The sequence below is a fragment of the Herpailurus yagouaroundi genome, unplaced genomic scaffold, assembly GCF_014898765.1.
Source record: "Herpailurus yagouaroundi ecotype Mexico unplaced genomic scaffold, PumYag 189, whole genome shotgun sequence".
Lineage (NCBI taxonomy): Eukaryota > Metazoa > Chordata > Mammalia > Carnivora > Felidae > Herpailurus > Herpailurus yagouaroundi.
The window spans coordinates 17,784,759-17,805,264 of NW_024412420.1; the positions used below are offsets into that span (position 1 = coordinate 17,784,759).

General features: G+C 46.7%; 1 protein-coding gene and 1 long non-coding RNA gene across 4 annotated transcripts in view; one reads left to right on the plus strand and one right to left on the minus strand.

Annotated features, from left to right (window-relative positions):
* The window catches only part of LOC121045103 (uncharacterized), a 32,402-nt gene that overhangs the window by 7,309 nt on the left and 4,587 nt on the right, over positions 1-20,506 (plus strand). Inside the window, exons 3-5 of one of the 2 annotated variants that reach the window (XM_040497800.1) lie at positions 16,193-16,278; positions 16,603-16,691; positions 17,446-17,476. In XM_040497800.1, the coding sequence (XP_040353734.1) occupies positions 16,193-16,278; positions 16,603-16,691; positions 17,446-17,476 (206 nt within the window). The remainder of the gene's footprint in view (positions 1-16,192; positions 16,279-16,602; positions 16,692-17,445; positions 17,477-20,506) is intronic. The other variant, XM_040497801.1, reaches the window with a different exon arrangement.
* Positions 3,012-20,506, minus strand: part of LOC121045105 (uncharacterized) — a 100,488-nt gene continuing 82,993 nt past the window's right edge. The window contains exons 3-4 of one of the 2 annotated variants that reach the window (XR_005797591.1): positions 13,196-13,405; positions 3,012-3,165 (exon numbers count right to left, since the gene is read on the minus strand). This is a non-coding gene — a long non-coding RNA (uncharacterized LOC121045105). Of the gene's footprint in view, positions 3,172-13,195; positions 13,406-20,506 lie in introns of both variants that reach the window. The other variant, XR_005797590.1, reaches the window with a different exon arrangement.

Sequence of the window (20,506 nt, forward strand, 5' to 3'; positions counted from 1 at the left end):
AGTGAAGCATGCGACTCTTGGTCTTGGGATTGTGAGTTCGAGCCCCACGGTGGGAGTAAAGTTTACTTAATGAACATTTTTTTTAATCTTTAAAAAAAATAATAAAAAACAAAAGCAAAAACGCTGCTGGCTGTAGGATGCCCCTGTGGTAGATGGCCAGTACGCTTCACCAGCTTCCTGGAGTGCATTCTTCAGCATAGTCATTTGTTTTATTCACCGAACATTTATCATGTGCCTAGTCTTGAAGCAGCCCTGCTCTGGGTGTTGGAGATACAGAAGTGACCTGGCGGGAAAGGTCCTTCATTGAGTTTCTTTTTTCTGGTGGGGGGGGGGGGGGCGCGGAGGGAAGCAGGGAGACACAGAAAATATACAAGTAAACAAATGAGATCATTTCAGATAGGGCCACGTGCAGAAAAGATCATAATACCCAGTGATGTGATATGATTGAGAGGAACTGGGTGAGGTTACTTTAAATTCAGCGGACAATTCTGAAGAGGTGACATTTGAGCTGAGAGCTGGGTATTATAAACTGGGGCAGACAGTTCCAGGCAGAGGCAGGGCCTGTAGCACAAAGCTCTGTACTCGGAAAGGCTCCACCCTCGGGTTGATGCTCCATTCTTGGTGTAACTGTTACATCTTGAAATTCTTAATAATTTTTGAGCAAGTGCTCTGCATTTTCATTTTCCACTGGGCCCTGCATGTTCTGTAGTCAGTCCAGGTCAGAGGGACCACAAGGGGTAGGGAAAAGGATTTAGAAGTGAAGTGGAAAGAGAGGCAGGAACCACTCACCAAGGAGGGCCGTGAAGTCACAGCGAGGAGCTGGACTCTGCACAGAGGGAAAGCTTTGATAGATTTGAAGAAGAGGAGCAACGTGACCCTGTTTACATTTCCAAGAGATCCCTCAGGGGTGCCTGGCTGGCTCAGTTGGTAGGGCATGTGACTCATTTGACTCTGATCTCAGGGGTCATGAGTTCAAGCCCCACACTGGATATCGAGCTTACTTTAAAAGGGAGAGGGTGGCGGGGCAGGGTGGGGGGGCACCTGGGTGAATCAGTCAGTTAAGCGTCCAGCTCTTGAGTTCGGCTCAGATCATGATCTCACAGTTGGTGAGTTTGAGCCCCAAATCAGGCTCTGTGCTGATGGTGCGGAACCTGCTTAGGATACTCTCTCTCTCCTTCTCTCTCTGCCCCTCCGCCACTCATTGGAGCATGCGTGAGAGTGTGCTCTCTCTCTCTCTCAAAATAAATAAATAAACTTTTAAAAAGAGAGAGTGATGGGATTCCTGGGTGAATCAGTCAGTTAAGCGTCTTATTCTTGACTTCAGCTCAGGTCATGATCTCATGGTCCTGAGTTTGAGCCCTGGGTCAGGTTCCACGCTGTGTCAGTGCAAAGACTGTTTGGGATTTTTCTCTCTCCGTCTCTTTCTGCTCCTTCCCTGTGCTCATGTGCACGGGCTCTCTCTCACTCTCAAAATGAAACAAATATTTTTTAAAAAAGATTGTCTCTCTCTCCCTTTGCTCCTTCCCTTGCTTGCATGCTCTTTCTCTCCCTAAAATAAAATAAAATAAAATAAAATAAAATAAAATAAAAAAACAAATGACTTCAAGATTCCTGGTGTGAGTAACTAGGTGGAATGTGGAATCATTTGCTGAGATGGGGAAGGTTGTGTGGGTGGTGGAAAAATTTGGGAGGGTATCAAGAGTTGCACTTTACTTTTTTTTTTTTTAAGACTTTATTTTTAAGTAATCTCTACACCCATGTGGGCCTCAAACCCACAACCTCAAGATCAAGAGTCACACACTCCACCAACTAAGCAGGCCAAGAGTTGCACTTTAGACCTGCTAAGTCTGAGATGTCTCTGAGAATTTAAATGGAAATGAAATCAATTGTCTATGCATATCTTGACTTTAGAGGAGATTCTCAAAATGGGGTCAGAATAACACGGGAGTGCTTGTTAAAAATGCAGATTACAGTGCCCCACCCCAGTTCTGCCAAATCAAAATACCACACCCACCTGCCAAAACATGATTCTGATGCTCATGAATATTTGAGGCCAACTGTTCTAAGAATTTCTTCAAGGAAAGGGGCCAAGGCATCCTCTTTCCTTCTGCAGATTCTTCAGGCTGAGTGACGAAACAATCACTTAGTGAGACTTCTTGACTATTTAACCTGGGGATTACCATGCTAGGACATTTAGTAAGAATGATCTGTGACCCCCGGGACCAACCAGACATTGAAGGAGACAGATAGTAGATGTAATTGTCAATGTCCACCAGTCAGGTATAGGGATAGGAAGGAGCCTGTAAGGGGCACAGTGTGGGTTCAGGGTGCAACTCTGAAGAGGCCAACTCTCCTTTACAGGGGATGATGTGAAAGAACATGGAAGATCTGAACTAGATTTTTTCCTCTTTTTTCTCTTTATTTTTGCTTATTTTTTCCACGTATCAGCATAAACAATTTTTTAATGCACACAAGTTTGGTGTGGTTTTATTTTTTTAAGTTTACTTATTTATTTTGAGAGATAGACACAGAGAGAGCCTGCATGCCCCGGAGCAGGAAAGAGGCAGAGAGGGAAAGAGAATCCCAAGCAGGCTCTGAGCTGTCAGCACAGAGCCCCATGCAGGCCTCGAACGCACAATACCCCGAGATCATGACCCGAGCGAAACCAAGAGTCGGAGGCTTAACCGACTGAGCCACCCGGGGTCCCTTAAAGCAATTTTTAAAAATTGTGTTTTATTTCCTTTTTTTATTTTAATATTTTTTATTAAGGGCTATGAAAATATCCAGAAAGATAAATGAATGTGATGCAATGATATATGTCCTAATATGAAAAACTTTCAGTACATTGTTTTCCTTCACAGTGGCCTTCAAATCACAGGAGGCAGTGGTTCCCTGCCATTTCTTCTATTACACGCTGCAGAATTTCTGAATCAGTATCCCGCCCTCAGTCTTCTCATTTATAAATCAAATTCATTTTCAATCCATTGTTTATGAGGGAGTGTATGTTTTTCTGTTCCACAAAGAGGACTTTTGTTTTCACAATCAGATCATAACGTAGGAGAGTCAGTTTCTCCCGGAGTCGGCTTCTCTTAGTGTTGAGGAAGTAACCCGTCCCAGCTTGGCTCAGCATTTCTACCAGAATGGTTTGTGACTTGCTCTTGGCAACTTTTTCTCAGAGAGGAAAGGTTGAAAGAGAAAAGAAAGTATCAATTTATTATCTTTCTTATGCAAAGTTCATATAAATCTCTGTAATAAATACGTAAGTCATGAAGTACGCCATGGTTTGTCACTCAAGTAACTACTTGTAGGGATCCGCTAAGATTAGGTGACCACAGACAGGAACATGGCGATAACACCCCCACAGTCTCCAAAATTTAAAAATTGTATTTTAGAGTGAAAACACGTGCACAAGTGGGGGAGAGGGAGAAGAATCATTTTTTAAAATATTTATTTAGTTTTGAGAGAGAGAGAGAGTGGAGGGGAGGGGCAGGGAGAGAGGGGGACAGAAGATCTGAAGTGTGCTCCACACTAACAGCAGAGAGCCCAATTCGGGGCTGAAACTCAGGAAATGTGAGATCCTGACATGAGCTGAAGTCGAACACTTAACCGACTGAGCCACTCAGGAACTGGGAAAGAGAATCGTAAGCAGGCTCCATGCTAAGCATGGAGCCGGAAGTGGGGCCGATATGGGGCTCGACATGAGGGTCAGTCTCACAACCTTGGGATCATGACCTGAGCTGAAATCAAGAGTCAGATGCTCAACCCTGATTCAGCCACCCAGGCACCCCTTGTTGTTGTTAGTTTTAAAGAAACAGTATCTTATTATTCACACCTGCACCTTGCTTATCTTACTCAACAATACCTTGTGAAAAGTTCTCCAAGACTATTGGACCGGCTCTCATTTTTTTTTTGTTTTAAAGACTGCATAATATGCCATTGTATGGCCATGTCACCATTTGCTCAACCATTTGCTGATGGACATTTATTCAACCATTCACTGATGGGCATTCATTGTTTCCAGTGTCTTTGCAACTAATGCTACATTGATCATCTTTGTATTCTCTTTCCTATGTATGGGTGGTCCTGTTTCCATGGGGCAAATTCCCAAGGCTGGGATTGCTCAGTTAAAGGAGGGTTTGTTTGTTTTTTTTATTTTAATAAATGTTGCTGGGTTATTTTCCAGGGAAGCTGCACCACCTCCTTCATTCAATAGTGTCCAATAATACCCAAGAGTGCACCTTTCTCCATATTCCTGCCAGGAAGTGTCTTTGCTCCCTTTAATTTTGGTCAGTGTGGTGGGTACAAAGTGACAACTTATTGTTACTTAATATTTCATTTCCCTGTGTACTTGTGAATCTGAGTCTTTTAAAAATTACTATTTTTCCATGAATTACCTATTCTTGGCCTTGCCATTTTTCTATGGGGTTGTTTGTCTTTTTCTTGTGATTTGTAAAATCTTTTTGCATAGTGGAACTATTAACCCATGATTTGCCATTTGTGTTACAGTTTTTTTTCTAAATCTACCATTTACCGGGGCGCCTGGGTGGCTCAGTTGGTTAAGCATCCGACTTTGGCTCAGGTCATGATCTCATAGTTATCGAGTTCAAGTCCTGCATCAGGCTCTGTGCTGACAGCTCAGAGCCTAGAGCCTGCTTCGGATTCTGTGTGTCTCTCTCTCTGCTCCTCCCCCACTTGCACGCGTGCTCTCTCTCTCTCAAAAGTAATGACAAATAAAAATATTTATTAAAAAAGAAAAAAAATAAGTAAATCTACCGTTTACCTAACAACTGTGCTTATGTTCTATTTTCCCATCCCCAAACCATTTTAACTTTTTTCCAGCTTTATTGAGATATCATTGACACATAACATTGTATAATTTTAAGGTATATGACATGGTGATTTGCTATACATATAATTGCAAAACGATTCCTTTTTAACTTTTACATAGTCAATTTATTTTTTTTCTTTTTTCTTTGTTAAGTTTATTTATTTATTTTGAGAGAGAGAGACAGCATGCACACATGTGCACAAGTGGGATAGGAGCAGAGAGAAGAGACAGAATCCCAAGCAGGCTCTGTGCCATCAGCGCAGAGCCCAATGATGTGGGACTCGAACCCACAGACTGTGAGATCATGACCTGAGCTGATATCAAGAGTTGGCGCTTAACAGACAGCCACCCAGGCACCCCTATTTGTTTTTTTCTATTACAGCTTCCAGGTTTTTCAATCTTGGTTAATATTTTCTCACTCTTTTTAAAAAAATTTTTAAATGTTTATTTATTTTAGAGAGAGAGAGTGCAAGTGGGCTGGGGAGGGGCAGAGAGAGAGGGAGACAGAATCTGAAGCAGGCTCCAGGCTCTGAGCTGTCAGCACAGAGCTTGATGTGAAGCTCGAACCCATGAACTGTGAGATTGTGACCTGAGATGAAGTCAGATGCTTAACTGACTGAGCCACCCAGGGGCCCCAATATTTTCTCACTCTACATCATGCATGCAGACTCCTAGATTTTCATACAAGATTTTATGATGTTTCTGAGATATAACAGACATGCCATTTAAGGCATTCAGTGTGTTGCTTTGATACATTTATGTATGCAATATGATTACTACAGCAATGTTAGCTAACACCTTATCGTATCACATACTTATCATTTCTTTGAGTTGAGAACAGTTAAGATTTATTCTTTTAGCAACTTTGAAGTTTATAATACAGTACCACTTACTATAATAACTATATTGTGCATTAGATCTCCAGAACTTATCTACTAGCTGTGAGATGAATTTATTGTTTACATTTAAAATTTTAATCCACCTAAGCCTCATTGTTGTATATAGGATGAAACTCTTATTTTATTTTCTTCCATTTGGAAAGCATGCTATTGGGAAATCATTTTTATATTTTTCCCAATCAACTAAACCACCCACTATGTTATATATTAGAATTTCATATATTGTGGGACTTATTTTTGGATTCCTTATTCCGTTCTGATCTTCTGATCGATTTGTCTACTCCCATATCAATGCAGTATCGATTTAATTACAGAGCCTTCATGGTCTCTTCTCACACTTGGTAGTCCTTCCTACCAAGACTACCACTACTGTGGTAGTCACACACAAGTCCTTCCTCACTCTGTTCTTTCTCATACATTCCTTGGCTCTCGTTATCATATATAAAGTTTAAGATCATTGTAACCAATTCAAAAAACTTTTTTTGAGCTGGGAATGGTTAGAAGAGCTGATTGAAAGGGAGAGCCTTTCAGAAGGTACAGCAAGGGCAAAGACTAAGCAGGCAGGAAACACTCGACTGGAGTGTGGTGGGTATCGCTGTAGCTGGGGACCCAAGGGGAGAAGGAACAGGGAGAGGGTTGGAGGGGACGTTCTTTACCGTATCCTGTTTTGGCACTTAAGTTATGTCCAACTTAGGGCAGCCACACTCCTAGTGCCCAGTTAGGTCCCGGTGGACCCGGAAGTGTGCAAGCAGCTACTAGGGCTGCAAATGAGTATGTGTGTGCTGCCACCTACTGACGTGCTGAGAGAATGCAGTCACCTTCGAGTTTCCTGGCCCGCCCCAAGTTGATCTCAGATCCTGGTTTCCAGACCCCAGGCTCCCTCTCCAATCAATCTCCAACTCTGAGGAGGAGATGTGTAAGGGCCAACAGGGGTTTAATGAAGCAGTTAGTAGGAGGAGTCCTTTTTTTTTTTAAGTTTATTTATTTATTTGGAGAGAGAGAGAGGGAGAGAGAGAGAGACCCAAGCAGACTCTCCACAGGCAGCGCGGAGCCCGAAGCAAGCGGCTCGAACTCAGGAACTGTGAGATGGTGACTTGATCTGAAACCAAGAGTTGGAGGCTTAACCAAGTGAGCCACCCACGTGCTCCATGGAGGGAGGAGTCTTAGAATGCACCCCCAGATGCCTGGTCAGAATCAGAAACTACCTCAAACCTTCTGAACCTGAATTTCTCCCATCCCCACTACACACCCTGATTTGCCAGGATCTGGAGCCTGTGGTGGGGCAATTCCTGCATTTCCTGAGCCAGTCATCTAGTGTAGGAGACACAAATCAATCCATAAATTTATCTGATAAGTAAACAATTCAGGAGAAGCCCCAAGGTGCTGCCACTGAATGGGAGACAATCACTTCTGGCTGTGGGGTAAGAAGGCTCTAAGGGGGCAGGAAAGAACGGGGCTGCTGGAAGACATGGAACTGGAGGCCGTCTTTGGGGAATGGCTCCAGTTTGAGTCAGCAGGGAAGGGAGAACGTATACCAAGTGGAGGGAATAAAGAGGCCAGTGGGACTTCCATTTCTAGTAATGATGGGCTAAGTTATTCAGACCAACCTTCCCACTGAAAGCAACTGCAAATGCTTTATAAAATATTTTTTAAATCTCCTTAACAATAGCACAAATATATGACAAGAGAGTTATAAATTTCCATGGCAAAGCCTAAGAGAGAGTGGGATCCCAGAAAGGCATTAGAATATGGAGCAGAAGTGACCCAGAATGCAGAAAAGAGGGGCGAAATGAGAAAAGATGTTGAGAGACTTGGAGGATACATTGAAAATGTTTAACAAAACTTGATCTGAGTTCTAGAAGGAAATGACAAGAGAATGTGGCAAGGGCGAGATTTGAAAGATAATGCCAAAGAATTTTCCAGTACTGATGAGGCATCAATCCACAAGTCCTGAAAGCCCAGAGAATCCCAAGCAGAGCAAATAGAATAGAATGCACATGTAGATATATCACAGTGAAACTTTAGAATGACAAAGAAAGAAAGAAAATCTTAAGAGCAGCCTTCTCACCAGCAGTAATGGAAACTAAAAGACAGTGGAATGATATCTTGAACATGCTGAAAGAAAATAATTTCTAGGGCACCTGGCCGGCTCAGTTGGAGCACACGACTTTTGATCTTGGCGTCCTGAGTTCGAGCCCCACATTGGGCATAGAGATTACTTAAAAAAAAAAATAATAAGTAACTTCTGACCGAGAGATCAAGAGTAAATTTTCAAACAAGCAAAAACTAAGAAAATTTGCCATTAGCAGAGCTTCACAGAAGGAAATTCTAAAGGATGCAATTCAGACAGAAGTGATCAAACATGGAAGGTCCGAGACGCAAGGAGTGAAGACTTGCACATGAACGTTCATCGCGGCATTTTTCATAATAACCAAAAAGTGAAAACCCAAATGTCCATAAGCTGATGAATTCGTAACCAAATAGTGGTCTGTCCATACAATGGAATCGGTCACAAAAAGAATTAAGTATTGATACATGTTATGACGTGGATGAATCTTGACAACATTATATTCAATGAAAGAAGCCAAACACAAAAGGCCACATATTATGTGATTCCAGCAAATCCACAGAGACAGACAGAAGGTAGGTTAGTGGTTGCCAGGGTCTACAGGAAGAAAAGAGTGGGGAATGACTGCTAAGGAGTACAGGATTTCATTTTGGGGAGACAAAAATATTATGGAATTAGATAGCAGTGACGGTTGTACAATTGTGTGAATATGCTAAAAACCACTGAGTTGCACATTTAAAATGGTGAATGAGGGGCTTCTCAGTGTGTCAGTCGGTTAAGTGACTTCAGCTCAGGTCATGATATCAAGGTTCTTGGGTCCAAGCCCCACGTTGGGCTCTGTGCTGACAGCTTGCAACCTGGAGCCTGCTTCGGATTCTGTGTCTCCCCCTCTCTCTGCCCCTCCCCCACTTGTGTGCGGTCTCTCAAAACATTAATTAATTAATTAATTAAGGGGTGAATGATATCTCAATAAAAAAATAAAAATCTTAAAAAAGTGAAAAGATATGTACATAATCGAAAAAAGCATTGACGGGGTAAACAATAATACTAAGGCCCAGTGAGGTTAAAAAGGAGAATTTAAAATGTACAACATAGGGGGCCTGGCTGGCTCAGTCGGTAGAGCGTGCCACTCTTGATCTTGGGGTTATAAATTTGAGCGCCACGTTGGGTGTAGAGATTACTTAAAAATAAAATCTTTTAAAAAATAAAAAAATAAATCATCAGGGAAATACAAATTAAATACAGGGAAGTACAAATGAGATACCACCTTCCACCAGTCAGAATGGCTAAAATTAACAACTCAGGCAACAACAGATGTTGGCAAGGATGTGGAGAAAGAGGATCCCTTTTGTGCTGCTGGTGGGAATGCAAACTGGTGCAGCCACTCTGGAAAAAAGAGTATGGAGGGTCCTCAAAAAATTAAAAATAGAACTATCCTATGACCCATCCGTTGCACTACTATGTATTTACCCAAGGGACACAGGTGTGCTGTTTCAAAGGGGCACATGCACCCCAATGTTGATAGCAGCACTGTCGACAATAGCCAAAGTATGGAAAGAGCCCAAATGTCCATCGACGGGTGAATGGATAAAGAAGATGTGGTATATATATACAAGGGAGTATTACTCGGCAATCAAAAAGAATGAAATCTTGCCCTTTGCAGCTACATGGATGGAACTGGAGGGTATCATGCTAAGTGAAATTAGTCAGAGAAAGACAAGTATCATATGACTTCACTCCTATGAGGAATTTAAGATACAAAACAGATGAACATAAGGGAAGGGAAGCAAAAATAATATAAAAACAGGGAGGGGGACAAAACAGAAGAGACTCTGAAATATAGAGAACAAACAGAGGGTTACTGGAGAGGTTGTGGGAGGGGGGATGGGCTAAATGGGTAAGGAGCTTAAGGAATCTACTCCTGAAATCGTTGTTGCACTGTATGCTAACTAACTTGGATGTAAATTTAAAAATATATATATGTGCAACATAAATGATAAATGAAATTAAAGTATTCCACGGTCCAGGAGAAAGGTAAGTAACGGTATTGATTAGGGATGCCTGGGTGGCTCAGTCTGTTGAGCATCCGACTTCAGCTCAGGTCATGATCTCACAGTTCGTGAGTTCGAGCCCCGCATCGAGCTCTGTGCTGACAGCTCGGAGCCTGGAGCCTGCTTCGGATTCTGTGTCTCCCTCTCTCTGCCCCTTCCCCGCTCATGCTCTGTCTCTCTCTGTCCCTCAAAAATGAATAAACATTAAAAAAAAATTTTTTTTTTAAAGGTATTGATTAACTTCAGACTTTGATGCACACTGAAACTTTCAGGAGACGGGCCCAAACAACATGCCCTATATGTAAATATAAGATGTAATTTGTAGCGTCATCACTAAAAGAATAGAAACAAAGTCACAGAAATGGCAATAAGGCCTAGTGTGGCCCCTTTGGGGATCCAGTAAAATCTATTTACAGTAACACCTGGCTACTTGAGATTAGTGTTATTCGATGAAGCAGACAGATTAGAAGAATCACAAACAGGGGCCCTTGGGTGGCTCAGTCAGTTAAGTGTCCGACTCTTGGTTTCAGCTCAGGTCATGATCTTATGGTTCAATTCATGAGTTCGAGCCCCGCATCAGCCTCTCTACTGTAAGCACAGAGCCCGCTTTGAATCCTCTGTCCCCCTCTTTCTCTGCCCCTCCCTAGCTTTCTCTCTCTCTCTCTCTCTCTCTCTCTCTCTCTCTCTCATTCTCTGTCTCTCTCAAAATAAATAAACTTAAAAAAAAAGAAGAAGAAGAAGAAGAAAAGAATCACAAACAGAACCTTAAGGGTTGCCTGATTCACCCTACTCTTTCATACATAATTTCTGTAATTTATCACCTAGCTGTGATTAGCTAGGTGCTAGGGCCACAGGGCTGCATAGTCTCTGCTTTCGTGGAACTGCGTGGCCAGGAAAGTGGGTGGAGATACGAACCAGAGCCTACCACCCAGGGACTGGTAGGTCAGACTGAGGAGCTCACTGTTGATGCCAAGAGCAGGGGAAAGTCATTGAAAAGTTTTCAGGACGGGACGTGATCATGCCAGCTGCTGAGCATAATGGATTGGAAGGAGATGGTGGAAGCAGAGAGCCTCTCCAGGGTTTTCACTGAAAGGCAGTGAGGCTGGAGCATGGTGGCCAGATGTGAGAGAGACAGTAAATGGAGAGAGAGTAATTGGGGGTGTGAGAAGGGAGGAGTCCAGGAAACTGAGAGGCAGAGGTCCAGGGATTTGCCAGCGTCCTCAAAGAGCTGGCGGCTGAGCCAAGGCTGAGACCAGACCAGGGTCTTTCCACCACACTGTTTGAGACATGCCGACACCCAAGTGGAAATACAGGCAGATGAGAATCCGACAGTCCGGAGCCGGGAGGCCCAGATTTGGCATCCTCAGCCTGTATGTGATGGTTAAACATACGAGAGGCCAAGTTCTTTGTGGAAAGAGTATGTGGCAAAGCTAGGAACCCGGGCACATCATCTGGGCTAGCACATGGAAACGGAACCAGCAAAGAGCAGAGCAGGGTAGCTTCTGGTTTACAGGCCACCAGCTTTACCACTGCCTTATGCTGGGCCTTTCCCCTAACCTCGGTGAGCCTTAGCTTCCATGGTGGACAGATTCTAAGATCACCTCCTCATGTTCACACCCTTGTGTGATCCTCTTCCCTTAATCGTGGACAGAACCCAAGACTTGCTTCTTACTTTATAGAATATGGCAAAGGGGGGCGCCTGGGTGGCGCAGTCGGTTAAGCGTCCGACTTCAGCCAGGTCACGATCTCGTGGTCCGTGAGTTCAAGCCCCGCGTCAGGCTCGCATCAGGCTCTGGGCTGATGGCTCAGAGCCTGGAGCCTGTTTCTGATTCTGTGTCTCCCTCTCTCTCTGCCCCTCCCCCGTTCATGCTCTGTCTCTCTCTGTCCCAAAAATAAACGTTGAAAAAAAAATTTTTAGAATATGGCAAAGGGGATGAGATGTCACTCCCGTGGTTGATTACATCATACAAAATGACTTCTTGTTAGCCAACCCACGCTCTTTGCTGGCTTGGTGAAGCAAGCAGTCACGTTAGGTGTGATGGTGAGTGTTATGTGTCAGCTTGGTTAGGCTCCATAGTCCCCAGTTACTCAATCACATGCATATCTAGGTGTTGCTATGGAGGTAAATTGTAGGTGCGGTTAATACCAACAAGCAGTTGACTTTAAGTAAAGATTAACCTCGGTAATTTGGGTGGGCTTCATCCAATCAGTTGAAAATCCTTAAAAATGAAACCAGTTTTCCTGAGGAATAAAGAAGAAATTCTGCATCAAGACTACAGCATCAGCTCCCGTCTGAGAGTTTCTAGTTTGCCAGTCTGTCCTATGGATTTCAGACTTGCCAGCCCCCACAATTATGTAAGCCAATTTCTTGGAATAAATGCCTTTATACACACACATGCACATACATACACACACACATCCTACTGGTGCTATTTCTCTGGAAGACACTGACTGATACATTGGGAAAGCCCATGTGGCTTGCAGCCAGCAGCCAGCAAGAAGCGGGCCCCTCGATACTGTACCCTGGAGGAAATGAATTTTGCCAACAATCTGATCGAATTTGGAAACAGGCTCTTCTCCAGTGAAACCTCCAGATGAGAAAACAATTCAGCAGACATCTTGACTGCTGTCTTGTGAGACCTTGGCCCAATAAACCATGTCTGGACTTCTAACCCATAGGAACTATAAGATAATAAATGTGTGTTGTTGTTGTTGTTGTTGTTGTTTAGTGTTTATTTTTGAGACAGCGAGAGACAGAGCATGAGCGGGGAAGGGGCAGAGAGAGAGGCACGGAGAGACACAGAATCTGAAGCAGGCTCCAGGCTCTGAGCTGTCAGCACAGAGCCTGGTGCGGGGCTCAAACTCGTCAACTGCGAGATCATGACTTGAGCCGAAGTCAGATGCTCAACCAACTGAGCAACACAGGCACCCCTAAATGTGTGTTGTTTTAAGCCATGAGGTTTGCAGGGGGTTTTTTTTTGTTGTTGTTGTTAAAATGGTAAGATTTTGTTTTTAAGAAATCTCCACACCCAATGTGGGGCTTGAACTCACAAGCCCGAGATCAAGAGTCAGATGCTCTACTGACTAAGCCAGCCAGGCACCCCTGACGTGATTTGTTTTATAGCAATAGAAAACTAACACACTTCCCCATCTGTAAAAGGGGGGAGATAACAGTAGTCACCTCATAGGGCAATTGTGGGGCTTCAGTGAGATAATCCAACAGTGGGCTTAGCACAGTGGTTGGCATACATTTAGTGCACAACAAATCAATAAATGTTAACTCAAATTTCTCCAAAATTATTTAGCAGTCGTCAAAGAATCAGAAACCAAAAGAGGAACGTCCAGATACCTGAAGCGCTTGGCCTCACTATATCTCACATAAAGGAGAAAACTAGTCTTGATTATTTCTGAGAAGCAGTAGATCTCATGGAGTTTCAGTAAACACACTGGTGTCAGACTTATGGTGAGCCTTATGCTGCTCAGTTCCGTCTGGCTCCGCTGTCTGTCAGCTGTGTCAAAGAATAGCACCTGGCACATAGTAGGGCTATATAAGCATTAGCTGCAAAAGCAATATTATTATTATTAATTTTATTGTGATGATTACTATTATTTGCCTCTATTATTATTATTATTACTATTACTATTACTTGCCTCTAACTCCCAGCCCTAGAAATTAATATAGTACACATTTATACCAACTGAGCAAATAAAGGACGGACACTTACAATTCAGAGGTTCAGAAGTTGCTCTCTCTCTCTCTCTCTCTCTCTCTCTTAATGTTTATTTATTTTTGAAAGAGCGCAAGCGGGGAGGGGAAGAGAGAGGGGGACAGAGGATGGGAAGCGGGGTCCGGGCTACAGGCTGACAGCAGCCGGATGTGGGGCTTGAACTCACAAACCTCGAGATTATGACCTGAGCCAAAGTGGGACGCTCAACCGACTGAGCCCCCTCAGGTGTCCCAGAAGTTGATCATTTTCCATAAACTTCCTCCGTCCTCGTCAAGGGATTCTGATTGTGTGATCTCCTGGGGGGTATCTGGGGATCAGGAAGGACTCTATCTGGTACAGAACTTGGCGCGCACAGCGTTTTGTCACCCCTTCCCCTAAATTCCAGTACCATTTACTCTTGCTGCTGCCCCAGGTCCCCCAAATCCAGCAGAGGGCGCTGTGGCCTCAAAATGCAGCCCGCAGCCGTTAACTGCAGCCTTCTAGAGGCCAGACGCCAGGGAGGGAGGGTACCTGCAGGAGGGGTGGGCCTGACTAGTTGCCCTAACTAGTCCCTTTCTCCAAGCACTCAGCAAGCTCCCCATCACCCACTGCTGGCTGGTTTTCTAAACCTCACCCTGCTCTTTGAAGGCTTCAGAGCTCTAGACCTCCCTTCTTAGAACCCCAGAAGCTTCATTTCAGCAATGAATCATATTGGCCTTATGCTGCTCTGTTACTGTTTCCAAATTCCATGGCAGCACAGCTATAAACCTCCGTCTGGCCCTCTGAAGGGCCTTCTGCCAGCCACCCACAGCCTTCTCTTCTCCAGTCCTGTTCCAATTTCTCCAGACAAAACTCACTCACCCCAACCAGCTTCTTCTGCTTCATTCTGCTGCAGGGCAAAGGACTATTTCTTTCATTCAGTGTCTCAGCTAACAATTGTTTGGGGCCAAGGTTCTCATCATGCAGAGATCCAGACAGCCAGCCTTGATTGAGCAAATACTACTATGTGCCACATGTTGTCCTAAGCACTTACATACTCTTCACAATAACCTATAAGGCTTGTTAGGCCCATTTTACAGATGAGACAATTAAGGCACAGAATGGTTAAGGGACTGGTCTAAGGTCACACAGCTAGTGGCTGAGCCAATATTCAACCAAGAAGTCTGGTTCAAACAACTGGGCTTCTTAAACAACATGCTATCTCTACTTTTAGTACAGACATGGGGCTCCATCTCTGATTAGAGCTTCACTGTCCAATATGGTAACACTAACCGCATGACTACTGAGCACACGACTCATCTAAATTGAGATGTGCTATAAGTGTAAAATACACACTGAATTCCAAAGACTTACTTTGAAAAAAAAAATACATATATACAATATAGCATTAATAATTATATCGAGGGGTGCTTGGGTGGCTCGGTCAGTTAAACATCCGACTCTTGATTTGGGCTCAGATCATGATCTCACGGTTCATGAGTTTGAGTCCCGTGTTGGGCTCTGAGCTGACAGTATGAAGCCTGCTTGGGATTCTCTCTCTCCCTCTCTCTCTCTGTGCTTTCCCTGCTCATGTGCTCTCTGTCTCTGTCTCTGTCTCTAAATAAATAAATAAATATTTTACAAAAATTATTATATGGATTACATATAGAAGTGATTTTTTTATATATTGAGCTAAATAAAATATACCAAAATTAACATCACCTGTTTCTTTTACTTTTTTTTTTTTTAATGTTTATTTATTTTTGAGAGAGAAAGAGAGAGCAAGAGCCAGGGAGGGACTGAGAGAACAGGAGACACAGAATCTGAAGCAGGCTCCAGGCTCTGAGCTGTCCACACAGAGCCCAACTTGGGGCTCGAACCCACGAACTGTGAGATCATAACCCGGGTCAGTCGGAGACTTAACTGACTGAGCCACCCAGGCGTCCTTCTTTTACTTTTTAACACAGTTACAAGAACACTTCAAATGGTATAGCCAGCTCACTTTCTGTTTCTGTAGGGCAGAGTTATAAGATCTCTCAGCCCAGTGGAAAGACAGACAGACAGACAAGATCTCAAATAATTCAAAACCAAGCGAAAACGCGGTGTGTGTTCTGAGAAGTGAGATCAAGGTGGTATAGGAACCCAGGGAGGCTTCCAGCACAGAGTGACAATTCCAGAGGTGTGCAGGATTCCGCCCCGCAGAGAGAAGCAGTGGGGACAGCAAGTGCCAAAGCAGCAAAGCAGAGGGAACCCCAAGTCTACCAGGGAGGCTGGGACATCTAGTGCTCCTGGGGGAGCCAAGGCCAGTGGACCTCCGACTTGGGGGTGGGGGTGGGGAGGGGCTTTGTGGGGCCAAGATTCTTGGCAGCATGGAGCTCCAAAAACTGAAAGCTGAGGAGGGCCTGTGGGGACTGGGGAAATGGCCAGCAGGGAGGCTCTGGCAGGGTGGGGGGAGGAAGGGGGCGGGGCAGCGAATGGCAGGTCTGCCACCCTCCGCCTTGCTGCTCCCCGAGGGGAGTGCAGTGACCCGACTCCTCAGAGGAGGTCGCTGTGGGAGGATAACTCTTGGGGAGCATTTCCTGCCTCCGGCTTGGCTCGCAAAGGCTTCCTGCCCAGAGATCCCAACACTTGACCTCCCTTAAATGTTTTCCTCCTCCCAGGGGCAGTGGGTGGCCAGGAGGACCTCACAGGCTTCTCAGGTCCAGAGACCCAAGCACCTCAGCAGCAAGAAGAGGCAAGACCCCAGGTGTCCCGACGTTTCACCTCCCCCAGCCCTTCGGAGGAATCTGGGTTTCAGGCCTCCCAGTGAATCTCCTGGACAGATTCTGGAGGGGCTGACCCTGCCTTCCTCCCCTGGGGGCAAGGACCCAGCTTTCCTATCTTTTGGTCTGTTTACTCCTTTGGGCCCTTCAGCTCTGAGTGGGAACTCACATCTCTTCTTCACTTATGGGGCACTCTCCCCCCCCCCCCCCCCCACCCCCTGCCGCAAACAGAAGTTGGGGGATTCGAATGGGAAAGGGGCCTACGTGCAAATTCCACAGGAAATAATCCTAAGTGATTCCTTCCCTAGAACCACCTGGCGCCTCTGTCTACAGTTTCCTCCCTGGTTGTGATGCGAGACCAGGCTCCAAGGATAGGAGTTTTGAGAGTCCACTGAAGGTTGGTAAAAGGGGCCAGATTTTTCTTTCTTATTTCCCAAGCCTAAACCGTGCCCTCCCCACACATTTGTGTGGGTGGTGTAATATCAGTACTTAAAATGGAGGAGCCCCAAAACAACCCAGCTCATCTCTGCTGCAAACCTTGGGCTCTGCGTCTAAGTCACCCCTGTCCTATTGCTTTCTTAAATCCTGGAGACCTCTAAAAGACCACACCAGCCAGAAATCCTGGACTCCTCCAAAGCAGCTGCACTGAGAGCTGAGAACCCCAGGGGAGCCTCAGTCCCTTTACCTGGCCTTGTCCCTTGATCACCATCTGAACCACAATATTGGTATCTTGTCCCACCCTCCACATACTCTTTAAAGCCGGAAGCAGAATTCCCGTAGAGGATCAGTCTTCTCTTCCAGGGATTCTCACTCTCCATCCAAGGAGGAGGAAAGGTCCTGTAGGTTCAGGGAAGGACAGGCCTTCTAGTGCAGACCCAGCAGGACATCACCACCTCTCCCCAGTCTGGAGCGCCCACTGTGCCTAGGGCTCCCCCTGGTGGCGTCAGGAAGAGACTACCAGAGACTTGGGCAGAAAGCAGTTACCCTGGAAGAAACTACTAATGGGGCTAAAAGGCTTGGAGACCTCTCTCCCCCCATTCCCTCACTCGTACCCCAACCCCACCCTTCACAGGGACCGGACACCAAGCAGTGGATTTGTGTGAGCCTAGAAAAGGGCCCTGAAATTCTTTTTCTCCCCTTTCATTTTCCAGATGGCACCATCTTCCCACTGCCTGGCTGGAGGTGAGTCCAGGCTCTGGGCTCCCAGCCCTACACGGCGGTGCCCTGAGTGAAAGGGGGAGCCCACTGCAGTGTCAAGGGTCAGGCCAACCAGGGAAGACTTTCCTGGAGCCAGGGCCTCCTCCCCTCCCTCAGCACCCTGTGCCCTACGCCACCAGCTCACACTCTCCCGGTCCTAAAATCTCTTCCTTCCATCTCTCACCCCTCCTACTGATCCAAGATGTAAGCCTGACTCGGAGAGGGGTGGCAAGTGGGAAGAGAGGAGGCAAGGGGCCGTGTGGGTTGAGGAAGGGGTCCTCCAGCCCTCGCAAACCCTGTCCCGCCCCGAGGCGCCCCTCTGGTTGCTGGGTTCCTTGGAGAACTCTAAGGAAGCCGACAGACTAGCCGTGAGCTGGGGGTGGGGCAGCGAGGAGGAGACTGGTGGGGAGGGAGGAGGGGAAGGGAGCCCAGGCGTGGAGGCCGGGTTTGGGAGGTGAGGGGCTCGTCCCCCCTCAGCCCCGTGGGTTGCAAAGAATTGCTAATTGCAACTAAACGAGGCCTCGGAGTGGGGGAAGGGGCAGTCTCTCGGCTGTCAGGGGCTACCGCCTCTTTGAGTGCCCGGGGAAGGCCAGGCCAGCCTGCTCTTCTCATGTAAAGCAGCTTTTTGTCTGGGGGAGCCAGGGCTGGGGCCAGGGGCTGGGGAAGGGGCCCAAGCCATTAGCAAGCTTCTTGTTCCCCAGAAAGGGAGAAGGGCACCGATGGCTTCTCCGAGTAAGGACACCCCCTCCTCCTCCACGGCCGAGCTTTTTATGGTGGGGCTTGATGGGGTGCTGCCCAGCAGGAGGGGGTGGGCCTGGGATCCCAGCACCCCCCTTGCGGGGCTGTGGGAAAAAACCGAGCACAAAGAAGGGGGCTGGCCCAGCTGAGTTGGGAGACAGGGCAGCTCTGATCCAGGGATGCCCTGAGCTTGAAGTACCCATTGCGGGAGCCCCTTCCCAGAAAATAGCCCTGGTAGCCACGTGTACCTTATCTGGTCAGCTGGGCCCTGTTTCAGACTTCATCCCCTTTTCCAGCCTTCTCAAGGTCTTGTTCTGGAGTGGGAGTGGGAAAGGTCTTGGGGATCTAAGCCTGAGCCCAACCAGGGAGGAGAAGGATCCAAACCTCTGAAGAAATCCTCTAAACGTAGGAACCCTGGGGCCAGGTAACCTTTTAAAGACCAGAGAATCTTGCCTTCTAATTTGGATGCACCATTTTATAAACTTCTATAAACTTGGATGTGAAATTGCATTACCTTATAAGCCTCAGTATTCTCATCTATAAAATGGGGGCAACAATAATACAATGTTCTTAAAGTTCTTTTGAGGTTATAGACATGCAAAGCACCTGGCTTGGCAGTCCCCAGTTCTCGATGTGTTCCCACCCCTTCCTGGGAACATCCATCCTTTTACACACACACACACACACACACACACACACACACACACACACACACTCCAGGGATGATGGGGTCTGGGTACTTCACATTTATATAGCACTTTACAGTTTCCAGAATGCATGTGTCAGCTCTCGGACAAGAAGCACAAGTGGAACAGGTCTTTTCCCCCACACAGTGTGGCCTCCAAGATCCCAACTCACACATTAGACAGTGGAGCCCAGGGCCAGGGTGAGACCAGCCCTAGTTGTCCCCATCCAGGCCTCTGCCCAGGGTCTCTAGGTGACAAGAGCCCCTCCTGGGCTCTTCCCCTAAATCCATGCTCCTGTGGGAACTTCAGACCATGTGGGGCCCCTTCATTCTCTTCCACATTGGAGGTCCTGAGAAGCAGAGAGCTGTCCCCTCCTAGCTTGGGAGCCTCTGAGATGAAACCTTGCATGTGGGAGGCAGCCCAGGAGGGGACAAGGGACAAAATAGCTGGGTAGTCCATTCGGTCCCTCCTTCCCCCTTCTGACTAAAAGTGTGCTAGTTCATCCAGGAGTGTTGGCTAACCTTCCTTCCTCCCTTCCTTTTGGGGGCTCCATGGAATCTCCTCATCCCAGTATGTTGCCCTGGCTGAATCCCTATTCTCCCAGCACCTCATCCAGGTGGAGAGCGCTGACCCCAGCCCGCTAGACACCCTGGGGATCCTCATCCCAGAGGGCCTATAGCCAAGGGGCTCTGGCTTTGGGCCAGTGCCTTTCTTGCTGCCTGGCTCCCTCCCCACAGGCCCCTAATCCCTCTCACCCAGCAGGAAGCCCTTAAGCTGCCTTTTCAGCGGCCTTCCCCAGCCCGCTGTGGGCTCTGTGCCTTTCTATACCAACCTTGGCAGGAGCTGTGTTATACAAGCTGGAGAGAGCGCCCCTGCAAAGAGGTCATCGTGCCTAAGGCAGCTTCCAGCTCCAGCAGCCTCTCCTCCCTGGTCACCTCCTAGGGGTTTTGCCCCATCTGATACACTGGCTGGGCATCCATGGACACGGACAGCCCCTGCTAACTCACGTCAAAGCCCCAGGCTGGGTCCAGGTGAGGGTAGGAATGCTAGGGGGACAGTGGGCAGGAGGCCAGGGTCTGGGGAAGTGTGGCAGACAGGAGAGGCCCCTCTGCCTTTGGTCCTTTTGGCTGGTCCCTCCATGTTTCCCCTGATTCTAGCCTCTGCCCTCCACTTCTCCAAGTTCATTTACAGCCTCCGCGGACTCAGTTTGCAGCCCAGACTAAGGATTGGGAGAACCTCGCCCCTGGAGAGCCTAAAGACCCTCCCTGGCTCACCATAACCTACTGTATCAGATAAGCAGAGACAGAGGCCAAGTGAAGGGAAGAGAGCATTGGGGGGAGGGGACAGACTGGGTTTTTTTTCTCTCCTCCAGGGTTATATTTGGATGACTGGAGTGGGGGCCTCAGAATTTGCATTATTCTGGGACAGGCTTGACTTCAATCCCTACCCCCCCCCCCCGCAATCCCATGGCCCTTGCAAGTATACTCTTACCAATTCTGATTTTTGGTTTGGAAAATATAGTCCTTATATAGCCTAGTCCCTCCCCTGCCCTCAACCCTTCCCTCCTCTCCCTCTCCAGGAAGAGTCCCCC